This window comes from Oncorhynchus clarkii, chromosome 16 (assembly GCF_045791955.1).
Source record: "Oncorhynchus clarkii lewisi isolate Uvic-CL-2024 chromosome 16, UVic_Ocla_1.0, whole genome shotgun sequence".
Taxonomy (NCBI): Eukaryota; Metazoa; Chordata; class Actinopteri; order Salmoniformes; family Salmonidae; genus Oncorhynchus; species Oncorhynchus clarkii.
This window is the reverse complement of record NC_092162.1, coordinates 26272858-26300659: the sequence shown is the minus strand read 5'-3', so window position 1 is coordinate 26300659 and position 27802 is coordinate 26272858. Positions and strand designations below refer to the sequence as shown.

General features: G+C 41.1%; 2 protein-coding genes across 5 annotated transcripts; both read left to right on the top strand.

The window, feature by feature from the left end:
- Positions 1 to 12815: 12815 nt before the first annotated feature.
- On the top strand, positions 12816 to 21962 carry LOC139368266 (uncharacterized). Of its 3 annotated transcripts, none has more exons than XM_071106986.1 (3): positions 12816 to 13028; positions 14045 to 14251; positions 20467 to 21962. In XM_071106986.1, exons 1-3 carry the CDS (start codon positions 13025 to 13027, stop codon positions 21498 to 21500), a joined length of 1245 nt encoding a protein of 414 aa, XP_070963087.1. In that variant the 5' UTR covers positions 12816 to 13024; the 3' UTR covers positions 21501 to 21962. The 3 variants fall into 3 exon arrangements, with proteins under 3 accessions (XP_070963087.1, XP_070963086.1, XP_070963088.1); XM_071106985.1 differs by having other exon boundaries at positions 12832 to 13028; positions 14042 to 14251; positions 20467 to 21958; XM_071106987.1 differs by lacking the exon at positions 14045 to 14251 and having other exon boundaries at positions 12857 to 13028; positions 20467 to 21890.
- A 79-nt stretch (positions 21963 to 22041) lies between these two features.
- LOC139368267 (uncharacterized) lies at positions 22042 to 26486 on the top strand. 2 transcript variants are annotated; one of them, XM_071106989.1, is made up of 2 exons: positions 22042 to 22577; positions 22926 to 26486. In XM_071106989.1, the coding sequence occupies exons 1-2, from the start codon at positions 22388 to 22390 to the stop codon at positions 23849 to 23851; spliced, it is 1116 nt and encodes a 371-aa protein (XP_070963090.1). In that variant the 5' UTR covers positions 22042 to 22387; the 3' UTR covers positions 23852 to 26486. The 2 variants fall into 2 exon arrangements, with proteins under 2 accessions (XP_070963090.1, XP_070963089.1); XM_071106988.1 differs by having other exon boundaries at positions 22899 to 26486.
- Positions 26487 to 27802: the final 1316 nt, after the last annotated feature.

The following is a 27802-nucleotide window of genomic DNA, read 5'->3' as shown; positions in this document are numbered from 1 at the left end:
TCCCAAACCATCTCAATTGGTTTGAGGTCGGGTGATTGTGATGGCCAGGTCATCTGATGCAGCACTCCATTTCCTTGGTCAAATAGCCCTTACACAGCCTGGAGGTGTATTTTGGGTCCTGTTGAAAAACAAATTATAGTCTCACATTTAGCGCAAACCAGATGGGATGGCGTATCGCTGCAGAATGCTGTGGTAGCCATGCTGGTTAAGTGTGCCTTGAATTATAAATAAATCACAGACAGTGTCACCAGCAAAGCACCCCCACACCATCACACCTCCTCTTCCATGATTCAGGTGGGAACCACACATGCGGAGATTATCCATTTACTTACTCTGTGTCTCACAAAGACACAGCGGTTGGAACCAACAATCCGAAATTTGGACTCATCAGACAAAAGGAAAGATTTCCACTGGTCTAATATCCATCGCTCGTGTTTCTTGGCCCAAGCAAGTCTCTTCTTGTTATTGGTGTCCTTTAGTAGTTGTTTTTTTGTTGCAGCAATTCGACCATGAAGGCCTGATTCACGCAGTCTCCTCTGAACAGTTGATGTTGAGATGTGTCTGTTACTCTGTGAAGCATTTATTTGGGCTGCAATTTCTGAGGCTGGTAACTCTAATAAACTTATCCTCTGCAGCAGAGATAACTCTGGGTCTTCCTTTTCCTCATGAGAGCCAGTTTCATCATAGCGCTTGATGGTTTTGCGACTGCACTTGAAGAAGCTTTCAAAGTGTCTTAAAGTAATGATGGACTGTCGTTTCTCTTTGCTTATTTGAGCTGTTCTTGCCATAATATGGACTTGGTCTTTAACCAAATAGGGCTATCTTCTGTATACCACCTGTTAAAAAGAAAATTGCTATTGCAACCTCTTTGATTGCAAAGATTGATTGAGACCAAAAGCTCCAGAGAAGTTTCAAGTGTTTATTACCAAGGATGCTGTGAGCTGAGTGCATACATTTAGAAAGTTCACAACACATCTTGTACTCTTCCCTCCTTTTGGTCACCACACTCTTGTAGGTGTCACTTCCCAGCTATACATTTTATGACCCCAATGAGTTTCCCATATCTCCCCTGTGGAATGTCCATGGTTCTCTCTTTGTTTAGCTAGATGTTTAAAAAATAAATTAAAAAATCACCTTTATTTTATTTAACCAGGTAAGCTAGTTGAGAACAAGTTCTCATTTACAACGTCAGAATCACACCCCGTCCATCTTCACTGTCCTGGGCCTGACCCTGCTCTCTGATCCTAGGCAATTTTCTCTTATCTGATTAGGTCAACCTTTCCAAATTAGCATACACACAGTTTCATGGCCTAAACTCCCTTAATACTCACAGTAATCATTCACCAATCAGGATACAAACAAACCACCGTTTAACTTGAAGCATGTTACATTTTAACAGAATCCATCACACACTTACCTTGTCACAACACAATTGATTGGCTGAAACGCATTAAGAAATTCCACAAATGAACTTTTAACAAGGCACACCTGTTAATTGAAATGCATTCCAGGTGACTACCTCATGAAGCTGGTTGAGAGAATGCCAAGTTTGTGCAAAGCTGTCATCAAGGCACAGGGTGGCTACTTTGAAGGATCTCAAACAAAATATATCTTGATTTGTTTAAAAAAAAAATGGTTACTACATGATTCCATATGTGTTATTGAATCGTTTTGATGTCTTCACTATTATTCTACAATGTAGAAAATAGTACAAATAAAGAAATACCCTGGATTGAGTAGGTGTGTCCAAACTTTTTACTGGTTCTGTATATAGCCACATATGACACAGCCACAATGTCAAAATTAGCTATATTGTCAAAGACAACACAGAGATATCTGTTCGAAGTCCCTGTTTAACATTCTCCCTCTTCTATCATTCTCTCTCTCCCTTTATATGTCAGAGAGTTGGTTGTTGTTTTGATCATAGCCTGTAAAATGTACAATTTATTTCATCTAATTGAAATTGTAATAATAATACACGCAATTGCAAGCTGTCATGGAAATTCAGTACTGAGAGAGATTTGGTCATTTCTTCAAACAATCATCTTTATTTAATATCGATTAATTATTGCAATAATGAGGCTGGTCGAGAACGTAGTAGCACTATGCAAATCAGAAGCCAAATGAACGTATCTTTCACGTTAGAAAATATCCGTTCAAATAGAGGCGTTCGTTCGCGAACGACCCATCACTACTATGTGCGTCTCACCTGAGAAGTACGTGATATTGACGCGCCAGCCTCTGTTGAAGACCATTGTCCAGCCAAATAACTACATGTACTTTTGTTTTTAAGTGTCTTTGAGCTTATCTGTATAATGAAAGGCGCTATATAAAATAAATATAAAATGAATATGCAAGGACGAACACCGAGCGCACAAATAGTTGTGTTCTGTGTGCAACAAAAGAATAGGAAATTACCGAAAATGCGCTATGATTTCGATGCAAAAAGTCCTAACTTCTTCTTATTAAAAATAAGAAAATAATGTGCAACTTTTACAAGTTTTGAAAAACACAGAGTTCATATTCATAACATTATATACGTAATGTTGTTGAAATTTAGCAGTTTTGTTTCCTGGGTCACGGAACAACACATTTTTGGTGGTTGGCCCTTTGACTACTATTGCGGCCTGCTCTAAATCTCCAACTCAGTAGGTGGCAGTAAAACATTGGCTTTTTGCTACAATGTAGCAGCATAAAGACGATTGGCGTCAAGGCAGCAACATTAGTGTCCCTACAGCAACATTAAGACTTCCAGTTTTTCAATTAAAAAAAAAAAGTCTGTGGTAATACGATATTTGATCAAAAACGAGGTCTGATGGGCTTACGTTGTGAAGTTATTTTGCTTGGCTAATCATTTGGACCGACGTCCAAGATGGTGACGGGGATTCCCCCAAGGTCATAAGGCGAGGGTAAGTGGAGGAGGATGTGTCCTTTTTTTTGGAACGCAGACACAATATGGTATTATTTCTTGGATGACTGTGGTATAAATACCCAGCAGCCCTTTCTACTCCACCCATTACGTGGGCCCAAAGCAATACACTTTAGGCCTGTAAATTGCATAGTGGCTTATAGAGAAAAAACTATTCTATGTGCCAATGTAATGTAAAAGTTGGGTTTGGAATACTCAGTAGGGTCTGTAGAATGTATACAGTACCATTAAAATGTTTTTGACACACCTACTCATTCAAGGGTTTTTCTTAATTTTTGCTATTGTCTATATTGTAGAATAATAGTAAAGACATCAAAACTTTGAAATAACACGATGGGATGCACGATATATCAGTAAGCATATCGGAATCGGACGATATTAGCTAAAAATGCTAACATCGGCATCAGCCCGATGTCTAGTTTAATTCCGATGTGCAAAACCAATGTCAAAGCTGACGTGCATACCTGTATAATGTAGGTAGATGACGTAATGACGTCACGAAAAATACAGTGCTAAAGAGAACAAAAGCAGAAAAATACTAAGCGCACACTTCCAACAACTAAACAAGTTCAGGTCGAGCATTCATTTTAAAGAGTAAGACAATTTCAGGCAGACAACTCAAAGGTGAAATCCCTTAACGCCAAGATAATGGAATTCATTGCCCTTGGCAGTCAACAGTTCTCTGTCATGGATGATGTTAGCTTTCACCGTTTGGTCGAGCACCGTTACACACTACCAAGTAGGCGCTATTTTTCAGATGTTGCCCTATCGGAGTTACACAGTATTGTTGAAACGCACATCCCTGAGCTACTTGCTATGGGCGTCACTGCTATTAGATTCACGACTGACATTTGGACCAGCGATGTCAGCCCCATGAGCATGCAGAGTCTGACAGCACAGTGGGTCGACAAGGATTTCGTACTGAGGAAAGACATATTGCATGCTCAAGAATGTGCTGGTTCTCATACCGCTGCTGCCATTTCAATGGCATTTGAGAACATGTTTGAAACTTGGAAACATGAATATACTCCTAGCTCCATTCGAACAACTGACTTGAGAAATAAGATAATCAACTGCATCTGCAGCAGACGTGATACCTTCTGTCGTAGCATTGAAACGCCTGCACAACAAAACTGCCGACACAGACCATGGGGTTAAAGCAAAAGTACTCTACAAGGGCAGTGAACAAGTGATTCGGAGGCATTCTTTCTGAGCTTCTTTACAGTGTCACTGTGCTAGGTACAGTGATCAATGCTAGGTACAAGAACCGCTACTTCGATGCAGACAAACAGGGTTTACGTGAAATGTTACAGACACAGCTGGATAAGATGGAAACGGACACAGTGACAGTGCGCACAGAGGAAGAGAGGCCACGGACAGACAGAGCTGAAACTTCACTGCTTGACATATATGATGAAATCCTCGTTGAGACTGAACAAATTAACAACGAAACAGCAAAGCAGGTATGTGAAAGAAATAGCTTTTGATTATGTTTTACTGTTAATGGGGACATACACTACCGTTCAAAAGTTTGGGGTCACTTAGAAATGTCCTTGTTTTAGAAAGAAAAGCAAAATGTTTCGTCCATTAAAATACCATTAAATTGATCAGAAATACAGTGTAGACGTTGTTAATGTTGTAAATGACTTTTGTAGCTGTAAACGGCAGATTTTTTTATGGAATGTCTACACAGGCGTACAGAGGCCCATTATCAGCAACATCACTCCTGTGTTCCAATGGCATGTTGTGTTAGCTAATCCAAGTTTATCATTTTAAAAGGCTAATTGATCATTAGAAAACCCTTTTGCAATTATGTTAGCACAGCTGAAAACTTTAGTTCTGATTAAATAAGCGATAAAACTGGCCTTCTTTAAACTAGTTGAGTATCTGGAGCATCAGCATTTGTGGGTTCCATTACAGGCTCAAAATGGCCAGAAACAAAGACTTTCTTCTGAAATTTGTCAGTCTATTCTTGTTCTGAGAAATGAAAACTATTCAGTGCGAGATATTGCCAAGAAACTGAAGATGTCGTACAATGACGTGTACTACTCCCTTCACAAAACAGCTTAAACTCTCACTAGCCAGAATAGAAAGAGTGGGAGGCCCCGGTGCACAACTGAGCAAGAGGACAAGTACATTAGAGTGTCTAGTTTGAGAAAGACACCTCACAAGTCCTCAACTGGCAGATTCATTAAATAGTACCCACAAAACACCAGTCTCAAAGTCAATAGTGAAGAGGCGACTCAGGGATGCTGGCCTTCTAGGCAGAGTTGCAAATAAAATGCCATATCTCAGACTGGCCAATAAAAAGAAAATATTAAGATGGGCAAAAGAACACAGACACTGGACAGAGGACCTCTGCCTAGAGGACAGATTTCCACCGGTCTAATGTCCATTGCTTGTGTTTCTTGGCTCAAGAAAGTCTCTTGTTATTGGTGTCCATTAGTAGTGGTTTCTTTGCAGCAATGCGACCACGAAGGCCTGATTCACGCTGTCTCCTCTGAACAGTTGATGTTGACATGTGTCTGTTACTTAAACACTGTGAAACATTTATTTGGGCTGCAATCGGAGATGCAGTTTAACTCTAATGAACGTATCCTCTGCAGCAGAGGTAACTCTGGGTCTTCCTTTGCTGTGGCGGTCCTCATGAGAGCCAGTTTTATCATAGCGCTTGATGGTTTTTGCGACTGCACGTGAAGAAAATGTCAAAGTTCTTTAAATTTTCCGTATTGACTGACCTTCATGTCACTGTCATTTCTCTTTGCTTATTTGAGCTGTTCTTGCCAAAATATGGACTTGGTCCACCACCCCTACCTTGTCACAAAACAATTGTTTGACTCAAACGCATTAAGAAAGGAAAGACATTTCACAAATTAACTTTTAACCTTTTCACATGTGAGTTCCAAATATTTCTAATGGTCGCCCCAGCGTGAGTTGTTTTATGCACGTGATGTCAGAATGCACTCACTTTTCCAAAATGTGATTATTACGCAACAGGAGATTAACACGCACTACCTGCTAATTATCTATAGGCTATGTTTCAACTTGCCCATTTCTAATCATTTTCTATCAAGTTGTATTTTATAACAACAGTTTTGAATTGAGGTGTGTTCCGCCTCCTCATTAATTCATATAGAAGTAGTCCATTTCAGCGCTGCGGACAATTTATGTTTGAAGCTTTACCGAGTTGGGTAAACCTCTCTCTTCCAGGAGAAGCCACCACACTTCACTCATGTTTGCGCAGATCAAGTATGCAAATATTTGCGCAGTCTTGCACGAATTGGAAAATGTTCTTGCTGGTGCTCACTTTGCCTTCCTTGTTGTTTTACTACACATAATAACTTTGGACATGTGTACGTTCCTATCAAAGTAAGTTCCTTATTTTCTGTATATCATGTTGTCGTTTCTACTGTAGGCGCATACAGTATGTATGTATGTATGTGTAACAGTATAACTTTAGACCGTCCCCTCGCCCATACCCGGGCGTGAACCAGGGACCCTCTGCACACATCAACAACAGTCACCCACGAAGCATTGTTACCCATCGCTCCACAAAAGCCGCGGCCCTTGCAGAGCAAGGGGAACTACTACTTCAAGGTCTCAGAGCAAGTGACGTCACCGATTGAAACGCTATTTAGCGCGCACCGCTAACTAAGCTAGCCGTTTCACATCCGTTACGTATGTATGTATGTATGTATGTATGTATGTATGTATGTATGGAGAATAATGTATTACAGTTTTATTCACATGTTTTCAATTACTGGTGACAAATAATGCATTCCGATTATTGCATATACTGTGATGGACACCTATGATGTGTGTAAAATACTTTTTTGAAGGTTGTACTGATTATATTGAGCTAAGCTATTTGCCAGCTATGTGTGGTGCCATGTTTGTTGATATTATACGATGTATTCTGGGTGTTACGTAATATGCCAGACCAAAGATGTTATAATGAGGTGAAGGAATGGTTCACTCATTTTCGGGTAAACTTCGGAAGTGAATGAAGGGAAGTGGATGATCGTATATGACACACCCCCTTCAACATGCATACTACAACCAGACCAAACTCATCTTGTCTCCTCTTATTATCTTTGGTTGATGCGACAAAAACAAGCATGGCGGTGCGCACAAACTACCCATCACCTGATTACTTTCGATTTCTAGAAAGTGTTTTACTCAATTATTTCGATCAATGGTGAGCTCACCCGTGATGTCATTAATTATAAATAGCAATTGCTATTAGATAATTCATATTGTAGTTTCTATCAGCTGAGAGTTATAAAAATATGACCGCTTGTGTTATGTCAATCTTTCCTCAGTTAGTGCTAGGACAAATATAGCCTACATTACTCGGGTTTGGATGATTGTGTTATGCTGTAGCTACTGCTGTGAATGTGTAAACATTGCATCCAAAAATAAACTGCTCACATTCTGGACATAACTTTGTAAGGACTGTGTTTGTGCAAAATGTGTGGCCAGCGCAAATGCTGATTGTGGCGTCATTCGAAACTGGACGTTCTAAATACGCATTCTAATCACACTGATTTAGTCATACTCTACAGGGAACACTGTAGAATGAACACACTCGTGTGTTGGTACCTGTGAAAAGGTTAACAAGGCACACCTGTTAATTGAAATGCATTCCAGGTGACTACCTCATGAAGCTGGTTGAGAGAATGCTAAGAGTGTGCAAAGCTGTCATCAAGGCAAAGGGTGGCTCCTTTGAAGAATCTCAAAATATATTTTGATTTCTTTAACACTTTTTTGGTTACTACATGATTCCATATGTGTTATGTCATAGTTTTGAAGTCTTCACTATTCTACAATGTAGAAATTAGTACAAATAAAGAAAAACCCAGGAAGGAGTAGCTGTGTCCAGTCTTTTGACTGGTACTGTATATTGTATTATTTTATGAGGCTCTGAATAATACGGAGTGTTGTTGGCCTTTTACTCCACCCATTCCATTGGTCACAATGTGAATCACTATATGGAATACATATTGGCTTATAGAGCGAAAACTATTCTGGGTGCCACAGTAAAAGCATTGTAAGGAATACTCAGTAGCAGTGGAGGGTGCTCAGGGGAGGACGGCTCATAATAATGTCTGTAACGGAGCGAATGGAATGTCATCAAACAAATGGAAATCAAGTGTTTGCTGTATTTTATACTATTCCACTCCAGCCATTACCACGAGCCTGTCCTCCGCAATTAAAGTGCCACCAACCTCCTGTGCTCAGTAGGGTCTGTAGAATGTATATATGGTGTCATTTCATGTGGCTCTGAATAATACAGAGTGTTGCTGGCCTTTTACTCCGCCCATTCCACAATGCAAATCAAATACATTTTTGCTTATAGACCATTTATTTGACCATCAAACATGTTTTAAACCCACATTTAATGCAAATGTCACTTAAATATAAAAAAAATTGTAACCATTTTTTATGTTTAGACTGCCTTTACCATCAGTCCTATTAGCCAACGTACAATCATTGGATAACAAAATAGACAAACTACAATCACGTATATATCTTACCAACGGGACTTTAAAAACGGTAGTATCTTAAGTTTCACCGAGTCGTGGCTGAACGATGACATGAATAGCATACAGCTGGCGGGTTTTACACTGCATCGGCAAGATAGAACAGCTGCCTCCGGTAAGACAAGAGGTGGCGGTCTGTTTAAATTTGTAAACAACAGCTGGTGCACGACATCTAATAGTAAGAAGGTCTCAAGGTTTTGCTCGCCTGAGGTTGAGTATCTCATGATAAGCTGTAGAACACTATTTACCAAGAGAGTTTTCATCTATATTCTTCATTGCTGTCTATTTACCACCACAAACTGATGCTGGCACTAAGACCGCACTCAATGAGCTGTATAAGCAATAAGCAAACAAGAAAACGCTCATCCAGATGCGGCGCTCCTAGTGGCCGGGGACTTTAATGCAGGGAAACTTAAATCCGTTTTACGTCATTTCTACCAGCATGGTCAATGTGCAACCAGAGGGAAAGAAAATCTAGACCATCCTTTACTCCACACACAGAGATGTGTACTAAGCTCTCGCTTGCCCTCCATTCTCCCAAATCTGACCATAATTATATCCTCCTCATTCCTGCTTACAAGCAAAAACTAAAGCAGGAAGCACCAGTGACTCGGTCAATAAAGAAGTAATCAGATGACTTAGATGATAAGCAACAGGACTGTTTTTTAGCACAGACTGGAATATATGACTGAGCTAAAGGGTAGAGCTATCGCTTTCAAGGAGTGGGACTCTAACCCGGAAGCTTATAAGAAATCCTGCTATGCCCTCCAATGAACCGTCAAACAGGCAAAGCATCAATACATGACTAAGATTGAATCGTACTACACCGGCTCCGATGCTCGTCGGATGTGGCAGGGCTTGCAAACTATTACGGACTACAAAGGGAAGCACAGCCGCAAGCTGCCCATTGACACGAGCCTACCAGACAAGCTAAATTACCTCTATGCTCGCTTCGAGGCAAGCAACACTGAAGCATGCATGAAAGCATCAGCTGTTCCGGACGATTGTGTGATCACACTCTCCGTAGCCGATGTAAGACCTTTAAACAGGTCAACATTCACAAGGCTGCAGGGCCAAACGGATTACCAGGACGTGTACTCCGAGCATGGGCTGACCAACTGGCAAGTGTCTTCACTGACCTTTTCAATCTGTCCCTGACTGAGTCTGTAATACCAACATGTTTCAAGCAGACCACCATAGTCCCTGTGCCCAAGAACTGTCTGTAGCCATGAAGTGCTTTGAAAGGCTGGTCATGGCTTTCATCAACACCATAATCCCAGAAACCCTAGACCCACTCCAATTTGTATACTGCCCTAACAGATCCACAGATGATGCAATCTCTATTGCACTCCACACTGCCATTTCCCACATGGACAAAAGGAACACCTACAGTGCCTTGCGAAAGTATTCGGCCCCCTTGAACTTTGCGACCTTTTGCCACATTTCAGGCTTCAAACATAAAGATATAAAACTGTATTTTTTTGTGAAGAATCAACAACAAGTGGGACACAATCATGAAGTGGAACGACATTTATTGGATATTTCAAACTTTTTTAACAAATCAAAAACTGAAAAATTGGGCGTGCAAAATTATTCAGCCCCTTTACTTTCAGTGCAGCAAACTCTCTCCAGAAGTTCAGTGAGAATCTCTGAATGATCCAATGTTGACCTAAATGACTAATGATGATAAATACAATCCACCTGTGTGTAATCAAGTCTCCGTATAAATGCACCTGCACTGTGATAGTCTCAGAGGTCCATTAAAAGCGCAGAGAGCATCATGAAGAACAAGGAACACACCAGGCAGGTCCGAGATACTGTTGTGAAGAAGTTTAAAGCCGGATTTGGATACAAAAAGATTTCCCAAGCTTTAAACATCCCAAGGAGCACTGTGCAAGCGATAATATTGAAATGGAAGGAGTATCAGACCACTGCAAATCTACCAAGACCTGGCCGTCCCTCTAAACTTTCAGCTCATACAAGGAGAAGACTGATCAGAGATGCAGCCAAGAGGCCCATGATCATTCTGGATGAACTGCAGAGATCTACAGCTGAGGTGGGAGACTCTGTCCATAGGACAACAATCAGTCGTATATTGCACAAATCTGGCCTTTATGGAAGGGTGGCAAGAAGAAAGCCATTTCTTAAAGATATCCATAAAAAGTGTCGTTTAAAGTTTGCCACAAGCCACCTGGGAGACACACCAAACATGTGGAAGAAGGTGCTCTGGTCAGATGAAACCAAAATTGAACTTTTTGGCAACAATGCAAAACGTTATGTTTGGCGTAAAAGCAACATCCTGAACACACCATCCCCACTGTCAAACATGGTGGTGGCAGCATCATGGTTTGGGCCTGCTTTTCTTCAGCAGGGACAGGGAAGATGGTTAAAATTGATGGGAAGATGGATAGAGCCAAATACAGGACCATTCTGGAAGAAAACCTGATGGAGTCTGCAAAAGACCTGAGACTGGGACGGAGATTTGTCTTCCAACAAGACAATGATCCAAAACATAAAGCAAAATCTACAATGGAATGGTTCAAAAATAAACATATCCAGGTGTTAGAATGGCCAAGTCAAAGTCCAGACCTGAATCCAATCGAGAATCTGTGGAAAGAACTGAAAACTGTTGTTCACAAATGCTCTCCATCCAATCTCACTGAGCTCGAGCTGTTTTGCAAGGAGGAATGGGAAAAAATGTCAGTCTCTCGATGTGCAAAACTGATAGAGACATACCCCAAGCGACTTACAGCTGTAATCGCAGCAAAAGGTGGCGCTACAAAGTATTAACTTAAGGGGGCTGAATAATTTTGCACGCCCAATTTTTCAGTTTTTGATTTGTTAAAAAAGTTTGAAATATCCAATAAATGTCGTTCCACTTCATGATTGTGTCCCACTTGTTGTTGATTCTTCACAAAAAAGACAGTTTTATATCTTTATGTTTGAAGCCTGAAATGTGGCAAAAGGTCGCAAAGTTTAAGGGGGCCGAATACTTTCGCAAGGCACTGTATGTGAGAATGCTACCACTCAGCGTTCAACACCATAGTGCCCTCAAAACTCATCACAAAGCTAAGGACCCTGGGACTAAACACCTCCCTCTGCAACTGGACCCTGGACTTCCTGACGGGCCGCCCCCAGGTGGTAAGGGTAGGTAACAATACATCCACCATGCTGATCCTTAACACGGGGGGGCCCCTCGGGTGCGTGCCCTGTCCCCTCCTGTACTACCTGTGCACTCATGACTGCATGGCCAGGCACGACTCCAACACCATCATTAAGTTTGCAGATGACACAACAGTGGTAGGCCTGATCACTGACAACAATGAGACAGCCTATAGGGAGGAGGTCAGAGACCTGGCCGTGTGGTGCCAGGACAATAACCTCTCCCTCAACGTGATCAAGACAAAGGAGATGATTGTGGACTACAAGAAAAGGAGGACTGAGCACCATTCTCATCGACGAGGCTGTAGTGGAGCAGGTTGAGAGCATTAAGTTCCTGGGTGTCTACATCATCAACAAACTGTCATGGTCCAAACACACCAAGACAGTCGTGAAGAGTGCAGGAGACTGAAAAGATTTTTCATGGGTCCTCAGATCCTCAAAAGGTTCAAAAGCTGCACCATCGAGAGCATCCTAACTCGTTGCATCACTGCCTGGTTTGGGAATTACTCTGCCTCCAACCACAAGGCACTACAGAGGGTAGTGCGTACGGCCCAGTACATCACTGGGGCCAAGCTTCCTGTCATCCAGGACCTCTATACCAGGCGGTGTCAGAGGAAGGCCCTAAAAATTGTCAAAGACCCCAGCCACCCTAGTCATGGACTGTTCTATCTGCTACCGCACGGCAAGCGGTACCGGAGCACCAAGTCTAGGTCCAATAGGCTTCTTAACAGTTTCTACCCACAAGCCATAAGTCTCCTGAACATCTAATCAGATGGCTACCCATACTATTTGCATTGTCCCCCCCCCCCCCCTTTACTCTGCTGCTACTCTCTGTTTATTATCTATGCAAACTGTAGTCACTTACTGTAGTCACTAACTCTGCCAACATGTACATGTTACCTCAATTACCTCGACTAACCTGTGCCCCCCCCCACACATTGACTCTGTGCCGATACCCCCTGTAAATAGCTTCGCTACTGTTATTTTACTGCTGCCCTTTAATTATTTGTTATTTTTTACTTTGTCTTAAAACTGCATTGTTGGTTAAGGGCTTGTAAAGTAAGCATTTCACTGTCAGGTCAGGTCTATCTATACCTGTTGTATTCGGTGCGTTTGAGAAATACATTTTGATTTGAATATGTCGAAAGGGACTTTTATTTTGAACTTTTTTGAAGTTCTATGACCCGGAAGTATTTCATTTGTGGTTCTGACGGGACGATGATCTGACAAATGTTGTTTATGTCCAATCTTTCTCTAATCTGTTGTTAAATGTCCCCGTCTAGAGATATCGAATCAAGAATCTGGCGGACACCCTAGCACAAAAGTCGGTTTGTAATTAACTTGCATTTCAGGCGGATTCCATGCTCTAAGGAGTGAGAGGAGAAATCAGATGGGTAAGGTTCCATTAATAGTATCTATCCTTGTACGTTATCCGTCGTGAAAATGTAATGTAAATATCTGTCATTAACCACGTTTCCATCCATAGTTTTTATGCGAGGAAAGTCTCATAGTATAAAAAAATCGGCGCAGCTGTGGAAGTTTTGGTGTAATGTTATAAATGCCGACAGATATTTTGTTTTTTTGACATTGTATCTTTTTGTGTCGGTAAAATTCATTATGATGGAAATGGCGGTGGAAACGCCTTTATGCGCAAATGTTGATATAACCATCAAATCGAAGTACATTTGGAGGCACGCGATGATATGGTGTGTGGTCATCCCACTAGTACGACTCGGGTAACCATACAGTTTATTCATCGTAATTTATTTCATATGTATCTTAACTTCACATGGTGGTGAAAGTGCACGGTGTTGAGCTTGATGCTGCTTTCCAATAAATATCGAGGGTATTAGTCTAGGGACATGATGTTCGATGCTTGACAAATACAAATATTATCGCTCTTATCCATAATAATCTCATCATGTAGAATAGACAACCCGCACAGCCTACCCGCAATGTATCTGCGAGCTGTTGGCTATAGAGCGCAGGTGCCAAGAACAGAGTAGGCACATTTGCTATTGTGACAAAAAAAAAAAAAAAAAATCGGTAGTTGAAAATGCGATTGAAACACATTGAATTTTAGATTATTATTCGGTACATGAAAATGTAAGTGTAAATGTTGTGTGTAATACGTCATCACGCACTGATAAAAAAAAAAATCCGCAATAAATCCATTTGGTGGGAAAATTGGCATATTTTCTAGAATATTCGCATGAAAATCTGTCGCCATTTGGATGAAAACCTAGCCACTGCCTTGGAAGTCTTGCACTCCATTTATGGCAACATTGTTGCTTGAACAGAACATATGTAGCAGTTGCATTGTTTCATTCATGTGATACATTTTACACCACGTTTTAACTGTATTTCTAGTGCTGATTTTTAAGAGTTTTGCACCTCATCTATTAAGCAGATGGAAGCCTTCGAAAGATGTCTAAAATTGAGCGTCTGAACGCCCGTGTGGCGAAACTGCTGACGGTGGCGGTGCATGAGGTTCTGCAGGTGGTTAAAGAGACGGTGTCAGAGTATCAGGAGAACACGGCCAGAACTCAAAGAGAGAATGAGAGTCTGAGGAAAATTCTGCAGGAACTCCAGGATAAGATGAAGAGAGAGAACACAGGTGAGTCCGAGTAGTGAGTGTATGCTAGGCGATGTTCCCTTGCGCATTGTACTCTAAACTAGGTTTTCCACCTCAAAGCACAAGAGGATTTTGACACCCACCATCTCAGATTATGAAGTTGTTTCTGTTGTTAAACAGATATTAGCATTCCTGCAACATTATTTTGTTTAAATATACTTTTGAGCGCTTAGAAATTAAGCAAATTGATGGCACCCAAATTGTCAATTTAAATGTATAGGATTCATATTAGAGGTCGACCTATGATTTTTCAGCGCCGATACCGATTATTGGAGGGCCAAAAAAAGCCGATACCAATTAATCAGCTGATTTATTTATTTATTTGTAATAATGACAATTACAACAATACTGAATGAACACATATTTTAACTTAATATAATACATCAATAAAATCAATTTAGCCTCAAATAAATAATGAAACATGTTCAATTTGGTTTAAATAATGCAAAAACAAAGTGTTGGAGAAGAAAGTAAAAGTGCAATATGTGCCATGTAAGAAAGCTAACATTTAAGTTCCTTGCTCAGAACATGAGAACATATGAAAGCTGGTGGTTCCTTTTAACATGAGTCTTCAATATTCCCAGGTAGGAAGTGTTAGGTTGTAGTTATTATAGGAATTATAGGACTATTTCTCTCTCTACCATTTGTATTTCATTAACCTTTGACTATTGGATGTTCTTATAGGCACTTTAGTATTCCCAGTGTAACAGTATAGCTTCCGTCCCTCTCCTCGCTCCTACCTGGGCTTGAACCAGGAACACATCGACAACAGCCACCCTCGAAGCAGCGTTACCCATGCAGAGCAAGGGGAATAACCACTCCAAGTCTCAGAGCGAGTGATGTTTGAAACGCTATTAGCGTGCACCCCGCTAACTAGCTAGCCATTTCACATCGGTTACACCAGCCTAATCTCGGGAGTTGATAGGCTTGAGGTCATAAACAGTGCAATGCTTGAAGCATTGCGAAGAGCAGCTGGCAAAACACTTACGAGCCTGCTGGTGCCTACCACTGCTCAGTCAGACTGCTCTATCAAATCATAGACTTAGTTATAACATAATAACACACAGAAGTACGAGCCTTAGGTCATTAATATGGTCGAATCCGGAAACTATCATCTCGAAAACGAGACGTTTATTCTTTCAGTGAAATACGGAATCGTTCCGTATTTTATCTAACGGGTGACATCCATAAGTCTAAATATTCCTGTACATTGCACAACCTTCAATGTTATGTCATAATTACGTAAAATTCTGGCAAATTAGGCGGACCAAACGGTTGCATATACACTGACTCTGCGTGCAATGAACGCAAGAGAAGTGACAATTTCACCTGGTTAATAATGCCTGCTAACCTGGATTTCTTTTAGCTAAATATGCAGGTTTAAAAATATATACTTCTGTGTATTGATTTTAAGAAAGGCATTGATGTTTATAGTTAGGTACACATTGGAGCAACGATAGTCCTTTTTCACGAATACGCACCACATCGATTATATGCAACGCAGGACACGCTAGATAAACTAGTAATATTCAACCATGTGTAGTTAACTAGTGATTATGATTGATTGTTTTTTATAAGATAAGTTTAATGCTAGCTAGCAACTTACCTTGGCTTACTGCATTCGCGTAACAGGCAGGCTCCTCGTGGAGTGCAATGTAATCAGGTGGTTAGAGCGTTGGACTAGTTAACTGTAAGGTTGCAAGATTGAATCCCCGAGCTGACAAGGTAAAAATCTGTCGTTCTGCCCCTGAACAAGGCAGTTAACCCACCGTTCCTAGGCCGTCATTGAAAATAAGAATGTGTTCTTAACTGACTTGCCTAGTTAAATAAAGTTGTAAAAAAAAAAACATTGGCCAAATCGGTGTCCAAAAATACAGATTTCCGATTGTTATGAAAACTTGAAATCGGCCCCAATTAATCGGCCATTCCGATTAATCGGTCGACTTCTAATCATATAATATTAAATAAATATAGTACCTTGCATCTGATTTGGACATTATTTTTTATTTTACAGTGAGTAAGAAATCCCAAAAATTGTCAAAAGTCACCCATGGACCCTCAACACCCCACCCCAAGAACTAGTATATTGTATCAGTTCTCTCTGTCTGACATAGTATGAAGTTGTTAGGTTTATGTCCCGTCCTACATCCTGATATTACAAGGTTCTAACCACTAGGTGCTATTAGGTGATAGCCGTGACACCTCCCCCAATGTTAAAGGGACAGTTCCACCAAATTTCAAAATGATGTTGGTTTCCTTAACCTGTAAGCAGTCCATGGACAATGTATGACAGAAATCATGCTTTGGTTTTGTTGTCGACCGTCTCAAATGCTAACTTTTTAGCACATCTAATGCAAGTCAATGGTACCTAATATTAGCATATTTACTCTTAACACCTTAATCATCCTAAAAAAGTGTCTACAATTTGATTGTGTAACTCAATGATGTTAGTTATAGATGATTTGGATATGAAGTATGAAAATGTGAATATACAGTTGAAGTCGAAAGTTTACATATGCTTATGTTGGAGATATTGAAACTCGTTTTTCAACCACTCCACAAATTTCTTGTTAACAAACTATAGTTTTGGCAAGTCGGTTAGGACATCTACTTTGTGCATGACACAAGTAATTTTTCCAACAATTGTTTACAGATTATTTTACTTATAATTCACTGTATCACAATTCCCGTAGGTCAGAAGTTTACATGCACTAAGTTGACTGTGCCTTTTAAACAGCTTGGAAAATTCCAGAAAATTATGTCATGGCTTTAGAAGCTTCTGATTGGCTATTTGACATAATTTGAGTCAATTAGAGGTGTACCTGTGGATGTATTTCAAGGCCTACCTTCAAACGCAGTGCCTCTTTGCTTGACATCATGGGAAAATCAAAAGAAATCAGCCAAGACTACAGAAAAGCAATTGTAGACCACCACAAGTCTGGCTCATCCTTGGGAGCAATTTCCAAATGCCTGAAGAAACCACATTCATCTGTACAAACAATAGTACGCAAGTATAAACACCATGGGACCAAATCAATCCCAGAACAACAGCAAAAGAACTGGTGAAGATGCTGTAGGAAACGGGTACAAAAGTATCTATATCCACAGTAAAACAAGTCCTTTATCGACATAACCTGAAAGGCCGCTCAGCAAGGAAGAAGCCACTGCTCCAAAACCGCCATTAAAAAAAGCCAGACTCCGGTTTGCAACTGCACATGGTGACAAAGATTGTACCTTTTTTCTTATCGTACTCTCTGGTCTGATGTAACAAAAATTGAACTGTTTGGCCAAAATGACCATTGTTATGTTTGGAGGAAAAAAGGGGAGGCTTGCAAGCCGAAGAACACGGGGGTGGCAGCATCATGTTGTGGGGGTGCTTTGCTGCAGGAGGGACTGGTGCACTTCACAGGATGGAAAATTATGTGGATACATTGAAGCAACATCTCAAGACATCAGTCAGGAAGTTAAAGCTTGGTTGCAAATGGGTCTTCCAAATGGACAATGACCCCAAGCAAACATCCAAAGATGTTGCAAAATGGCTTAAGGACAACAAAGTGAAGGTATTGGAGTGGCCATCACAAAGCTCTGACCTCAATCCTTTAGACAATTTGTGGGCAGAACTGATAAAGCGTATGTGAGCAAGGAGGCCTACAAACCTGACTCAGTTATACCAGCTCTGTCGGGAGGAATGGGACAAAATTCACCCAACTTATTATGGGAAGCTTGTGGAAGGCTACCTGAAACATTTGACCCAAGTTAAACAATTTAAAGGCAATGCTACCAAATACTAATTGAGTGTATGTAAACTTCTGACCCACTGGGAATGTGATGAAATAATTAAAGCTGAAATAAATCATTCTCTCTACTATTATTCTGACATTTCACATTCTTAAAATAAGGTGGTGGTCCTAACTGACCTAAGGCAGGGACTTTTTACTAGGATTAAATGTCAGGAATTGTGAAAAACTGAGTTTACATTAACCTTAGCCAAATACATTTAAACTTCCGACTTCAACTGTAGGTACCATTTACTTGCATTGGATTTGTGCTACAAATGCTAAAAAGTTAGCATTTGAAATGGTGGCCAGGTAAACAACCAAAGCAAGGGTTGCTGTCATACTGTTATAAAACCAATATGTCATTTGGGTGAACTATCCATTTAACAAAAATCACATAATAGCAGAAACAGCACTATCTAGTGGTTAGAACCTGGTAATATCAGGATGTAGAATGGGACATAAGCCTAACAATTTCAATTACTAATTTATCTGAATTGGGGGGGGGGGGGGGGGGGACACCAAATTCACTGAGAATACATTACATAGAATGAAGAAACAATACTCCGAGCTGCAGTTCCATACTATTTGTCAGCCGTAGAGAACTGATACTGTAGACTCGTTTTGGGGGTGGGATTGGTGTGGTGTGACCGTGGGTGGCTTTTGACCATTTCTTTGCATTCCTCATGTCTTACTCATTGTTAGAAGAAAGTTGGGTCCAAATAGGACGTCAGGTACTATATTTATTGACTTTTTACAGTGCCTTCAGAAAGAATTCACACACTCCTTGATGTATTACACATTGGGGAAAGGGGGATACCTAGTCATTGTGTTACAGCCTGAATTCAAAATGGATGAAATGCTTTTTTTCTCTCTCACCCATCTACACACACTACCCTATAATGACAAAGTGAAAGCATGTTTTCAGAGAATGTTTGTACATTTATTTCCAAAATAAATACAGAAATATTTCATTTAGATAAGTGTTCACACCCCTAAGTCAATACATGTTAGAGCTGTAATCTGCCAAAGTAGAGCTGCCAAAGGTGATTCTGTCTTTGTGTAAGTCTAAGAGCTTTGCACACCTGGATTGTACAATATTTGCACATTTATTATTTTAAAAAATTAACAAGGCCACTCAGGAACATTCAATGTCGTCTTGTTAAGCAACTCCAGTGTATATTTGGCCTTGTGTTTTAGGTTATTGCCCTGCTGAAATGTGAATTTGAAAGCAGACTGAACCAGGTTTTCCTCTAGGATTTTGCCTGTGCTTAGCTTTATTCAGTTTATTTTTATCCTAAAAAAAACTCCATAGTCTTTGCTGATGACAAGCATACCAATAACATGATTTAGCCACCACCATGCTTGAAAATATGGAGAGTGGTACTCTGTGATGTTTTGGGTTGGATTTGCACCTAACATAACACTTTTTGTATTCTGGATATTTTGTTGCACACTTTTTTTTTGTAGTACTACTAGTGCCTTATTGCAAACAGGATGCATGTTTTGGAATATAAAAAAAAATCTGAACAGGCTTCCTTCTTTTCACTCTGTCATTTAGGTTAGTATTGTGGAGTGACTACAATGTTGTTGATCCATCCTCAGTTTTCTCCCATCACAGCCATTCATCTCTGTAACTGTTTTAAAATCACCTTTGGCCTCATGGTGAAATCCCTGAGCGGTTTCATTCCTCTCCGGCATCTGAATTATGAAGGACGTCTTTGTAGTGACTGGGTGTGTTGATACGCCCATCCCAAAGTGTAATTAATAACTTCACCATGTTCAAAGGGATATTCAAAGTCTACTTTTTTTTTTCCTTCCCCATCTACCAATAGGTGCCTTTCTTTGTGAGGCATTGGAAAACCTCCCAGCTCTTTGTGGTTGAATCTGTGTTTGAAATGCACTGCTTGACTAAGGGACCTTACAATTATCTGTATGTGTTTGGGTACAGAGATGAGGTAGTCTTTCAAAAATCATGTTAAACACTATTATTGCACACAGTGAGTCCAAGCAACTTATGTTACTTGTTCAGCAAATTGTATATTCCTGAATGTATTTAGGCTTGCCATAACAAAGGGGTTGAATACTTATTGACTCGATTGTAGCTTTTCATTTTTTATGAATTTGTAAAAATGTCTAAAAACATAATTACACTTTGACATTATGGGGTATTTTGTGCAGGCCAGTTACACAATCTCTTGCTGAAATGACATGGAATGACCCAACCCTAACAAGCTCCAGGGGCTAGCCTCTTGTTTGGTCTCCAGGAGATTGAGAACAAACTAAATACAGAAAGACACATTTACATTTCACAATGGACAAATAAAATGGTATTGCTTATGACCACCATCAGCTACCCTCCCCCAGTCAATTGCCTATTACCTTGCTATAAGCCAATATGCATCTTGTTCATGTTCACAGGTGCTGTGCAGACTGTGACTGTCCAACTTGAGCTGCAGAATTGTAAGCAGGAACTTTCCCTGGGGGAGGACACTGAACTCTTCCCGTCTGAAGAGGAGTTGACAGAGATTCTCTCTCCAGAGCCACATGATGGGCTTACCAGCGAAAAACCCTTTGGAGTCCAAACATTTGGCTTTCCTCCTATCAGTTTGAAAAAGAAGAGCAGGTCGTTCCACTCACCGTGTGGCCCAAGGAGCTTGCTGGCCGAGGAACGACCAGAAACGACCACACAGAGCAGAGAGTTGGATCTTAAATCTGAGATAGGACATGATACACATGTAAAGGAACACCACACTCTGGTGGCTGATACTGCGCTGTCAGAAACACTATTGAGTCATATGAACTCCACTCACACCGTTTCAAACTCACTTTTCCCAAACGATTCCCCTCAGGCCTCTCAACCACTGCTGACTTTTGAGGAGATCAAACCAGAACCCGAAGTGGAAGAGTATGTCACATATTCAACACCAAAGCATTTTTATGACTGTGCAGGCTCAAGCCACATTTTACCCCAGACCCAACTCAATCGAGAGCCTCTTCAACCTAACTCAGGGTCTTATGAACTTGTGTACTTCCAGCCTAACCAAAATTGCTCAGGGGAATCATTTGCATTGGGAAACAATGCTGAATCGGCATTGGACAGATTTGAGGAACAGCACAATACCCTCCCGTTTAGGAAATCTTTTGGTGGAGCAGGAGGGTTGAGAATACTCCAGCGACATCTCGGTAGTGAGAAGCGCTACTGCTGTCCTCTGTGTGGCCGGTGCTTCAGTCACGCTGGTGATTTTAAAAAACACAAGAGGGTCCACACTGGTGAGAAGCCATACTGTTGTTCTGTGTGCGGAAAGCGTTTCAGTCAGTCAGGCTACCTAAAAATACACCAAAGGTACCACACTGGAGAGCGACCGTATGGCTGTACCCAGTGTGGGAAACGCTTCAGTCATTCTAGTAATTTCAAGAAGCACCAGCTCACTCACCTAGGATCAGTGCCATAATGTATGAGAACATAAGGGATCTTTGACTGAGAACTATGGCATTCCGTTAATTTAGAGTTGGTCAGATTAAGTGTATGGGGGAAATGTTCAGGAAAGTGAAAGGATAATATCTAACAGGAGAGAATTGCTTACTTTGTGTTTGACTTGACATAATTACTAATCATTGGTAGAGTTTTCTGATGTGGACAATATTGTGAAAAGCTGGTATTGACATTTTCAGCACCAAATCTCACTGATAGAAATAATGCGCAAGACCACACATTACTGTATTATTCCTGACAATGGTGGTGTGGGTCTGGGAATCTTCCTATTTGATATTTACGACTAGTAAACCTCTAAATTTGATTAGAATGTGTAATTCTTGTCATTTTGAATAAACAAATATTTTTCTCCAAACCAAAATGTACGTACTATTTATTACATGTATGTGTTAATAAAATATTCCACTGTTGGGACTACATATAATGAAAATCACTGTCAAAGTGAAACACGAACTTGAGGGCGCGTCCGTTCTGGCAACCGCCCCTTTACGTGACTTGCGGAAGTGACGAGCCCTGTGCTACAACAAAACAGTTCAGCCGTTATCCAGAAATGGACACAGGTGAGACATTTTATGTTGAACTTGCATGTTGATCGCTCAGACGACGACGAAGAAGAAAACATCGGAGCCAAAACAGGCATTGATGTAGTCGGAAGCTAACGTTAGCATGTCAGAGCCTCTGCGTGTTAAGATCTGTAACCTTAGCAGCTAGTTAGCTTACAACAGCTACCATTGGACGGTCATCGATGGCTTCAAAGTAAGCCCTGCCCTGCCTTTTTACATGAAACTTGGACGGTCTCACAGTCATTTACTGCACTTTGTAGTCCTGTAACCTAATTTGTAAATCATGTCGAAAATTGAGCGTCTGAACGCCCGTGTGGCGAAGCTGCTGACGGTGGCGGTGCATGAGGTTCTGGAGGTGGTGAAAGAGACTGTGTCTGAGTACCAGGAGAAAACAGCCAGAACTCAGAGAGAGAACTTGAGTCTGAGGAGGAGACTACAGGAACTTCAGGAAAAGATGAAGAGAGAGAACACCGGTGAGATTCAATGCTTGTTGTTGAAGTAATAGACCTAGTTGACTGTAAAAATGAGGAGGGCCTGACTGTTTCTGCTCTGAGTCTATTATGTTGGGTTGCTCAGATGAGACTGCTATCAAGTTGTTGGGGGTAGTTTTCCTCAAAAGCACATGTAGCAGAAACTAGGTAAATTCTGATGTTTAGATAGTTCTTTAGTTATTCATCTGTGGGGACAGATGAGAAACGCTGTTGTGATATGCCTGATCAAATTAATACAATCAACAATTGTTACCCTCTGTGGTGTTTGGTGTGGTTTTCTGATACCATCTTTGTCATTGGCAGCTCAACAGTCTGCCCCTGCTCCCACAGCCATTTCAGGTAAAACCGAGCAGGAGGAGGGAAGCGAGGGCAGCCCCTGGCCGCAGGACCCAGAGTCTACACAGTACGAGGACAAACCATTGCTCACCCAGAAACCGTGGAGGAGACTGGAGATCGAGTACAACAACTCACTGGAGCTAGACCCCTTGGAGGACTCCGAGACTGAGTGTAATGTCACACTAACGTTAGCCGAGCGTAGCAGAGCGCCTCCCGAGAGGTTGTCACAGGTGACAGAGGCAGCCCTGACTGTATACATGCCTCATTCTCTGTGTGACGCCGACCTAGACTCCATGCACACTGGACATATGTCCTCCAACATGTTACCCTTAAGCCATCCCAGCTCTCCTCCTCACCCAGGTCTGTTCTCAGGTGAAATCAAAACTGAACCTGAGCACTTGGAATATTCCTCTGCCCCCCAAGAGACCCCAGACCAGAACCCATTTTTTGAGTGTGAAGACTCGAATAGTAGCGCAACACATAATCACAGTGCCCCGGAACCCATGCAGAACAACCCGGAAATGCACGGTGTAGTGCACTACATCAACGCAGAAGGTCTAAACACCTTTGTGGACACGTTTCCCTTCACATGTCACCCAGAGTTGGTCCAGGACGCCAGGCGACAAAATAGGCCTCTGCTTAGGCGTGAGGAGAGTCACAGCTGCATCCTGTGCGGGAAGACATTCAGCCGGATCGGGAATCTTCGAATCCACCAGCGCTGTCACACAGGGGAGAAACCCTACTGCTGCCTGCACTGTGGGAGACGCTTCAGTCACGCTGGGAACCTGCAGAAACACAAGAGGGTTCACACTGGGGAAAGACCGTATGGCTGCCAACAGTGCGGCAAGACTTTCAGTCAGTCCAGTCACCTTAAGAAGCATCAGAGAATTCACGTTGTCAGGCATCTTAGTGTTGAATAAAGTTTCAGATTTAATTGTCCTTGAATCAAAAGTGAAGTGCATTTGTTGAACTTTGGCCTGTTTGTATGGATGTTGGGGTGATTTTGTGCTGCACCCCCGAAGCATAGTGTGCCACTTACTACATGGTCACAAGGTATAATGTAGACCACACTTTTTGAGAGTGAAATTGGAGCTAGTTTGTGTAACAGCGTTGTCTGACCCTCTCCATGCTCGAACCAGGGACCCTCTGAAAACAACAACTGTCTCCAAAGTATCATTAACTATTGCTCCACAAAAGCTGCAGACCTTGCAAAGCATGGGAAACAATTACTTCAAGGTCTCAGAGCAGGTGATTTCACCGATTTGAACGCTACTGGTGCGCGCCGCTAACTAGCTAGCCAAATTTTACATTGGCTGCACTCAACCTACTTTGACCTCTGGACAAAGCCCAACTGTGTGATCCCGGTCAACAGCATTCATGTAACAGTGTTGCTTCCGTCCCTCTCCTTACTTGAACCAGGGACCCTATGAACACACAACAAACTGTCACCCACAAAGCATTGTTACCGGTCACTCCATAAAAGCTCCGGGCTTTTGCAGAGTAAGGGAAACCTCTACTTCAAAGTCTCAGAGCGGGTGACGTCTACTAGCGCGCACCGCTAACTAGCTAGCCATTTCACATCGGTTACACTGGGATCAAACCAGCAACTGGCCTGTAGAGCCAACAACGTGACTGTGACTGCACTAACTGCATTCCCAATAGTCAACTCATGGAAGTGTTTGTAAGATCATTACAATGTGAGTTATCTTAATTGACATAATCAAGCATGGATCAATACACGCTATATGGACTGACAGTGTGTATGCAGCATGTGTTTCATAGATAAGCTGTTCAAATAAATGTATAATTGGTTGATGTGTGACAGCATTTGATACTTACAGGCTCATTGGATAGTTCACCCAAATGACAAAATCACATATTGGTTTCCTTACCCTGTAAGCATAATGTCCTGTGGTTTGTTTAATTGATTCTCCCCTTAAAATAACCCTAATTCATCGGAGTGGATCAGCTTGAGCAACGTGAGGTGTAGAATCACTGATCTACATAGTAGATAATAGTATTCCCTACCAAATAATAGGCTTTGTACAATTAAGTTTTGTAGAGCTTTGCCTCCACTGGCTTAGGCGATCCCACAGCCAAACACTCACACAGCCAGACATTGATTGATTGGACACAGCGTATGTCACCTAGAAAAGGACGTTTTAGTAGAAACTTTGTGCACTTGCTCAGCTGGCTGAAAGTATTATTATTAATAGTGGAAAAAGTTTACATAGTGAGATATCTTCCAAGAAAAGATGGGGTGGCAGGTAGCCTAGTGGTTTGAGTGTTGGACTAGTAACCAAAAGGTTGCAAGATCGAATCCCCGAGCTGACAACCTGTTGTTCTGCCTCTGAACAAGGCAGTTAACCCACTCGGCTGTCATTGAAAATAAGAATTTGTTCTTAACTTACTTGCCTAGTTAAATAAAGGTTACAAATAATGTAAAAAAACCAATACCTTCAAATGCTTAGTTTAAAAATAGTTATCATTGAAGCAGCTAAAGTAAGAATGCATTGAAACCCATCTTAATTCATGCAAACCCTTCACATGTGGGAAATGGTCTACATGGATAGGGCTAAATGTACATGTTTGTTACAGAAGAAATATGAAAAGCAGATGCATAACCATGATTTTGGAGTTAATGGGGATATTATTAGACCAAAGGTGAGTACACAACAGTTCACCAGGCACAAGTCTTAATCCAAACATTACATTGATTTTAAATGTGTATTTTATATTTACTGTACTCTTCGCCGCATTTGTTGATAATGAAATCAGAAACTACTCTGGATACATTCAGTAACAAGACTATTACTGGAAAATTGTGGAAGACAAAAGTGACAAGAGTGAAAGGACTAACTGGTCTCCAAGTGACCACACACCTCTCAAGTGTCTACAGTTCCTAATCAATTTCAATGCACTTTTATGACTCAAAGAAGTCTTCAACTAGGTACATTTCTTTTACCTATTTGATCTGACAGTGTTAGGCTTTCACAAGGCAATTCAGAGAAACAGATTGTAATTTTGGTTCACATAGAAAGGAGTCACGAGTACATCCAGGTGCGTGTGCCACAGCAAATGTTCTTCCCCATGAACGAACAGGCTCATTGTGTTCAGAACAATCCAGTGTATGATGACATAACAGACAACAACAACATTGCAGAAGTTGCCCAATTATCGGGAGGGATGGGGGCAACTTCTTGTTGGTGCGGTGCTCAAGTTGAGAATGTCTTGTCAGTCAAAATACACAATGCTGTGAATTGCCATGTATAGCATGTTGCTGTACACTACGTTCCAATTTAGGTGCTTATTAGTGTCCAAATATGCCATTTTCAACCCATATATACGAGTATGAGTGTGAAGGGCTTACATGCTCACGGATTAGAAGGTATCAAAAAGCTGAATGTAAACATTGTTAGCATAGCTTTCACCTGGTTAGTCTGTCATGGAAAGAGCAGGTGTTCTTAATGTTTTGTATGCTCAGTGTATGAACGCTATCTGCCTAAATGTAAATGTTTATTTATAACAATGACAAAAATAAAAGTACAATAAATGTAAGTACCTGACGATAGACACAAGGAAGCACAATAGATGTACAGGACAACAGTATGTTGATGGCTGTAGGTTTGTGATTCGTCTGTTTTAACATGGGAATAACTGGGAGCTAATGTGACCATTACAATTAGAGCATGCTAGCTAACTCGCTCTTACAGCAATAACATACAAAACACATCCCAGGATGCATCAAATATCTAACAGGTACTGTTCAAAAGTTTGTGGTCACTTAGAAATGTCCTTGTTTTTGAAGGAAAAACACATTATTTGTCCATTTAAAAGGACATCAAATTGATCAGAAATGCAGTGTAGACATTGTTAATGTTGTAAATGACTATTGTGCTGGAAACATGCAGATTAAAAAAAATATATGGAATATCTACATAGGCGTACAGAGGCCCATTATCAGTAACCATCACTCCTGTGTTCCAATGGCACGTTGTGTTAGCTAATCCAAGTTTGTAATTTTAAAAGGCTAATCGATCATTAGAAAACCCTTTTGCGATTATGTTAGCACAGCTGAAAACTGTTGTCCTGATTAAAGAAGCAATAAAACTGTCCGTCTTTAGACTAGTTGAGTATCTGGAGCATCAGCATTTGTGGCTTAAAATGGCCAGAAACAAAGAACTTTCTTCTGAAACTCGTCAGTCTATTCTTGTTCTGAGAAATGAAGGCTATTCCATGTGAGAAATTGCCAAGAAACGGAAGATATCTTACAGCACTGTGTACTCCTCCCTTCACAGAACAGCGCAAACTGGCTCAAAGCAGAATAGAAGAGGAGTGGAAAGCCCCGTTGTACAACTGAGCAAGAGGACAAGTACATTAGTGTCTAGTTTGAGAAACAGGCGCCTCGCAAGTCCTCAACTGGCAGCTTTATTAAACAGTAGCTAAAAAAAACACCAGTCTCAACGTCAATAGTGGAGGCGACTCCGGGATGCTGGCATTCTAGGAAGAGTTGCAAAGAAAAAGCCATGTCTCAGATTGGCCAATAAAAGGAAAATATTAAGATGGGCAAAAGAACACAGACACTGGACAGAGGAAGATTGGAAAAAAGTGTTATGGACAGACATATAAGTTTGAGGTGTTCGGATCATAAAGAACATTTGTGAGACGCAGAAAAAAATAAAAGATGCTGGAGGAATGCTTGACACCATCTGTCAAGCATGGTGGAGGCAATATGATGGTCTGCTGGTGCTTTGGTGGTGGTAAAGTGGTAGATTTGTACAGGGTAAGAGGGATCTTGAGGAAGGAAGGCTATCACTCCATTTTGCAACGTCATGGTTCGTATGGTTCGTAAGTGCCCATCAAGCCAATTC

Coding starts and splice junctions, on each gene's coding strand:
- LOC139368267 (XM_071106988.1), top strand. CDS start 22,388: ATGTCGAAAATTGAGCGTCTGAACGCCCGTGTGGCGAAGCTGCTGACG. Junction 22,578..22,898: donor GATGAAGAGAGAGAACACCG/GTGAGATTCAAT, acceptor TGTCATTGGCAG/CTCAACAGTCTGCCCCTGCT.
- LOC139368266 (XM_071106985.1), top strand. Junction 14,252..20,466: donor GATGAAGAGAGAGAACACAG/GTGAGTCCGAGT, acceptor TCATGTTCACAG/GTGCTGTGCAGACTGTGACT.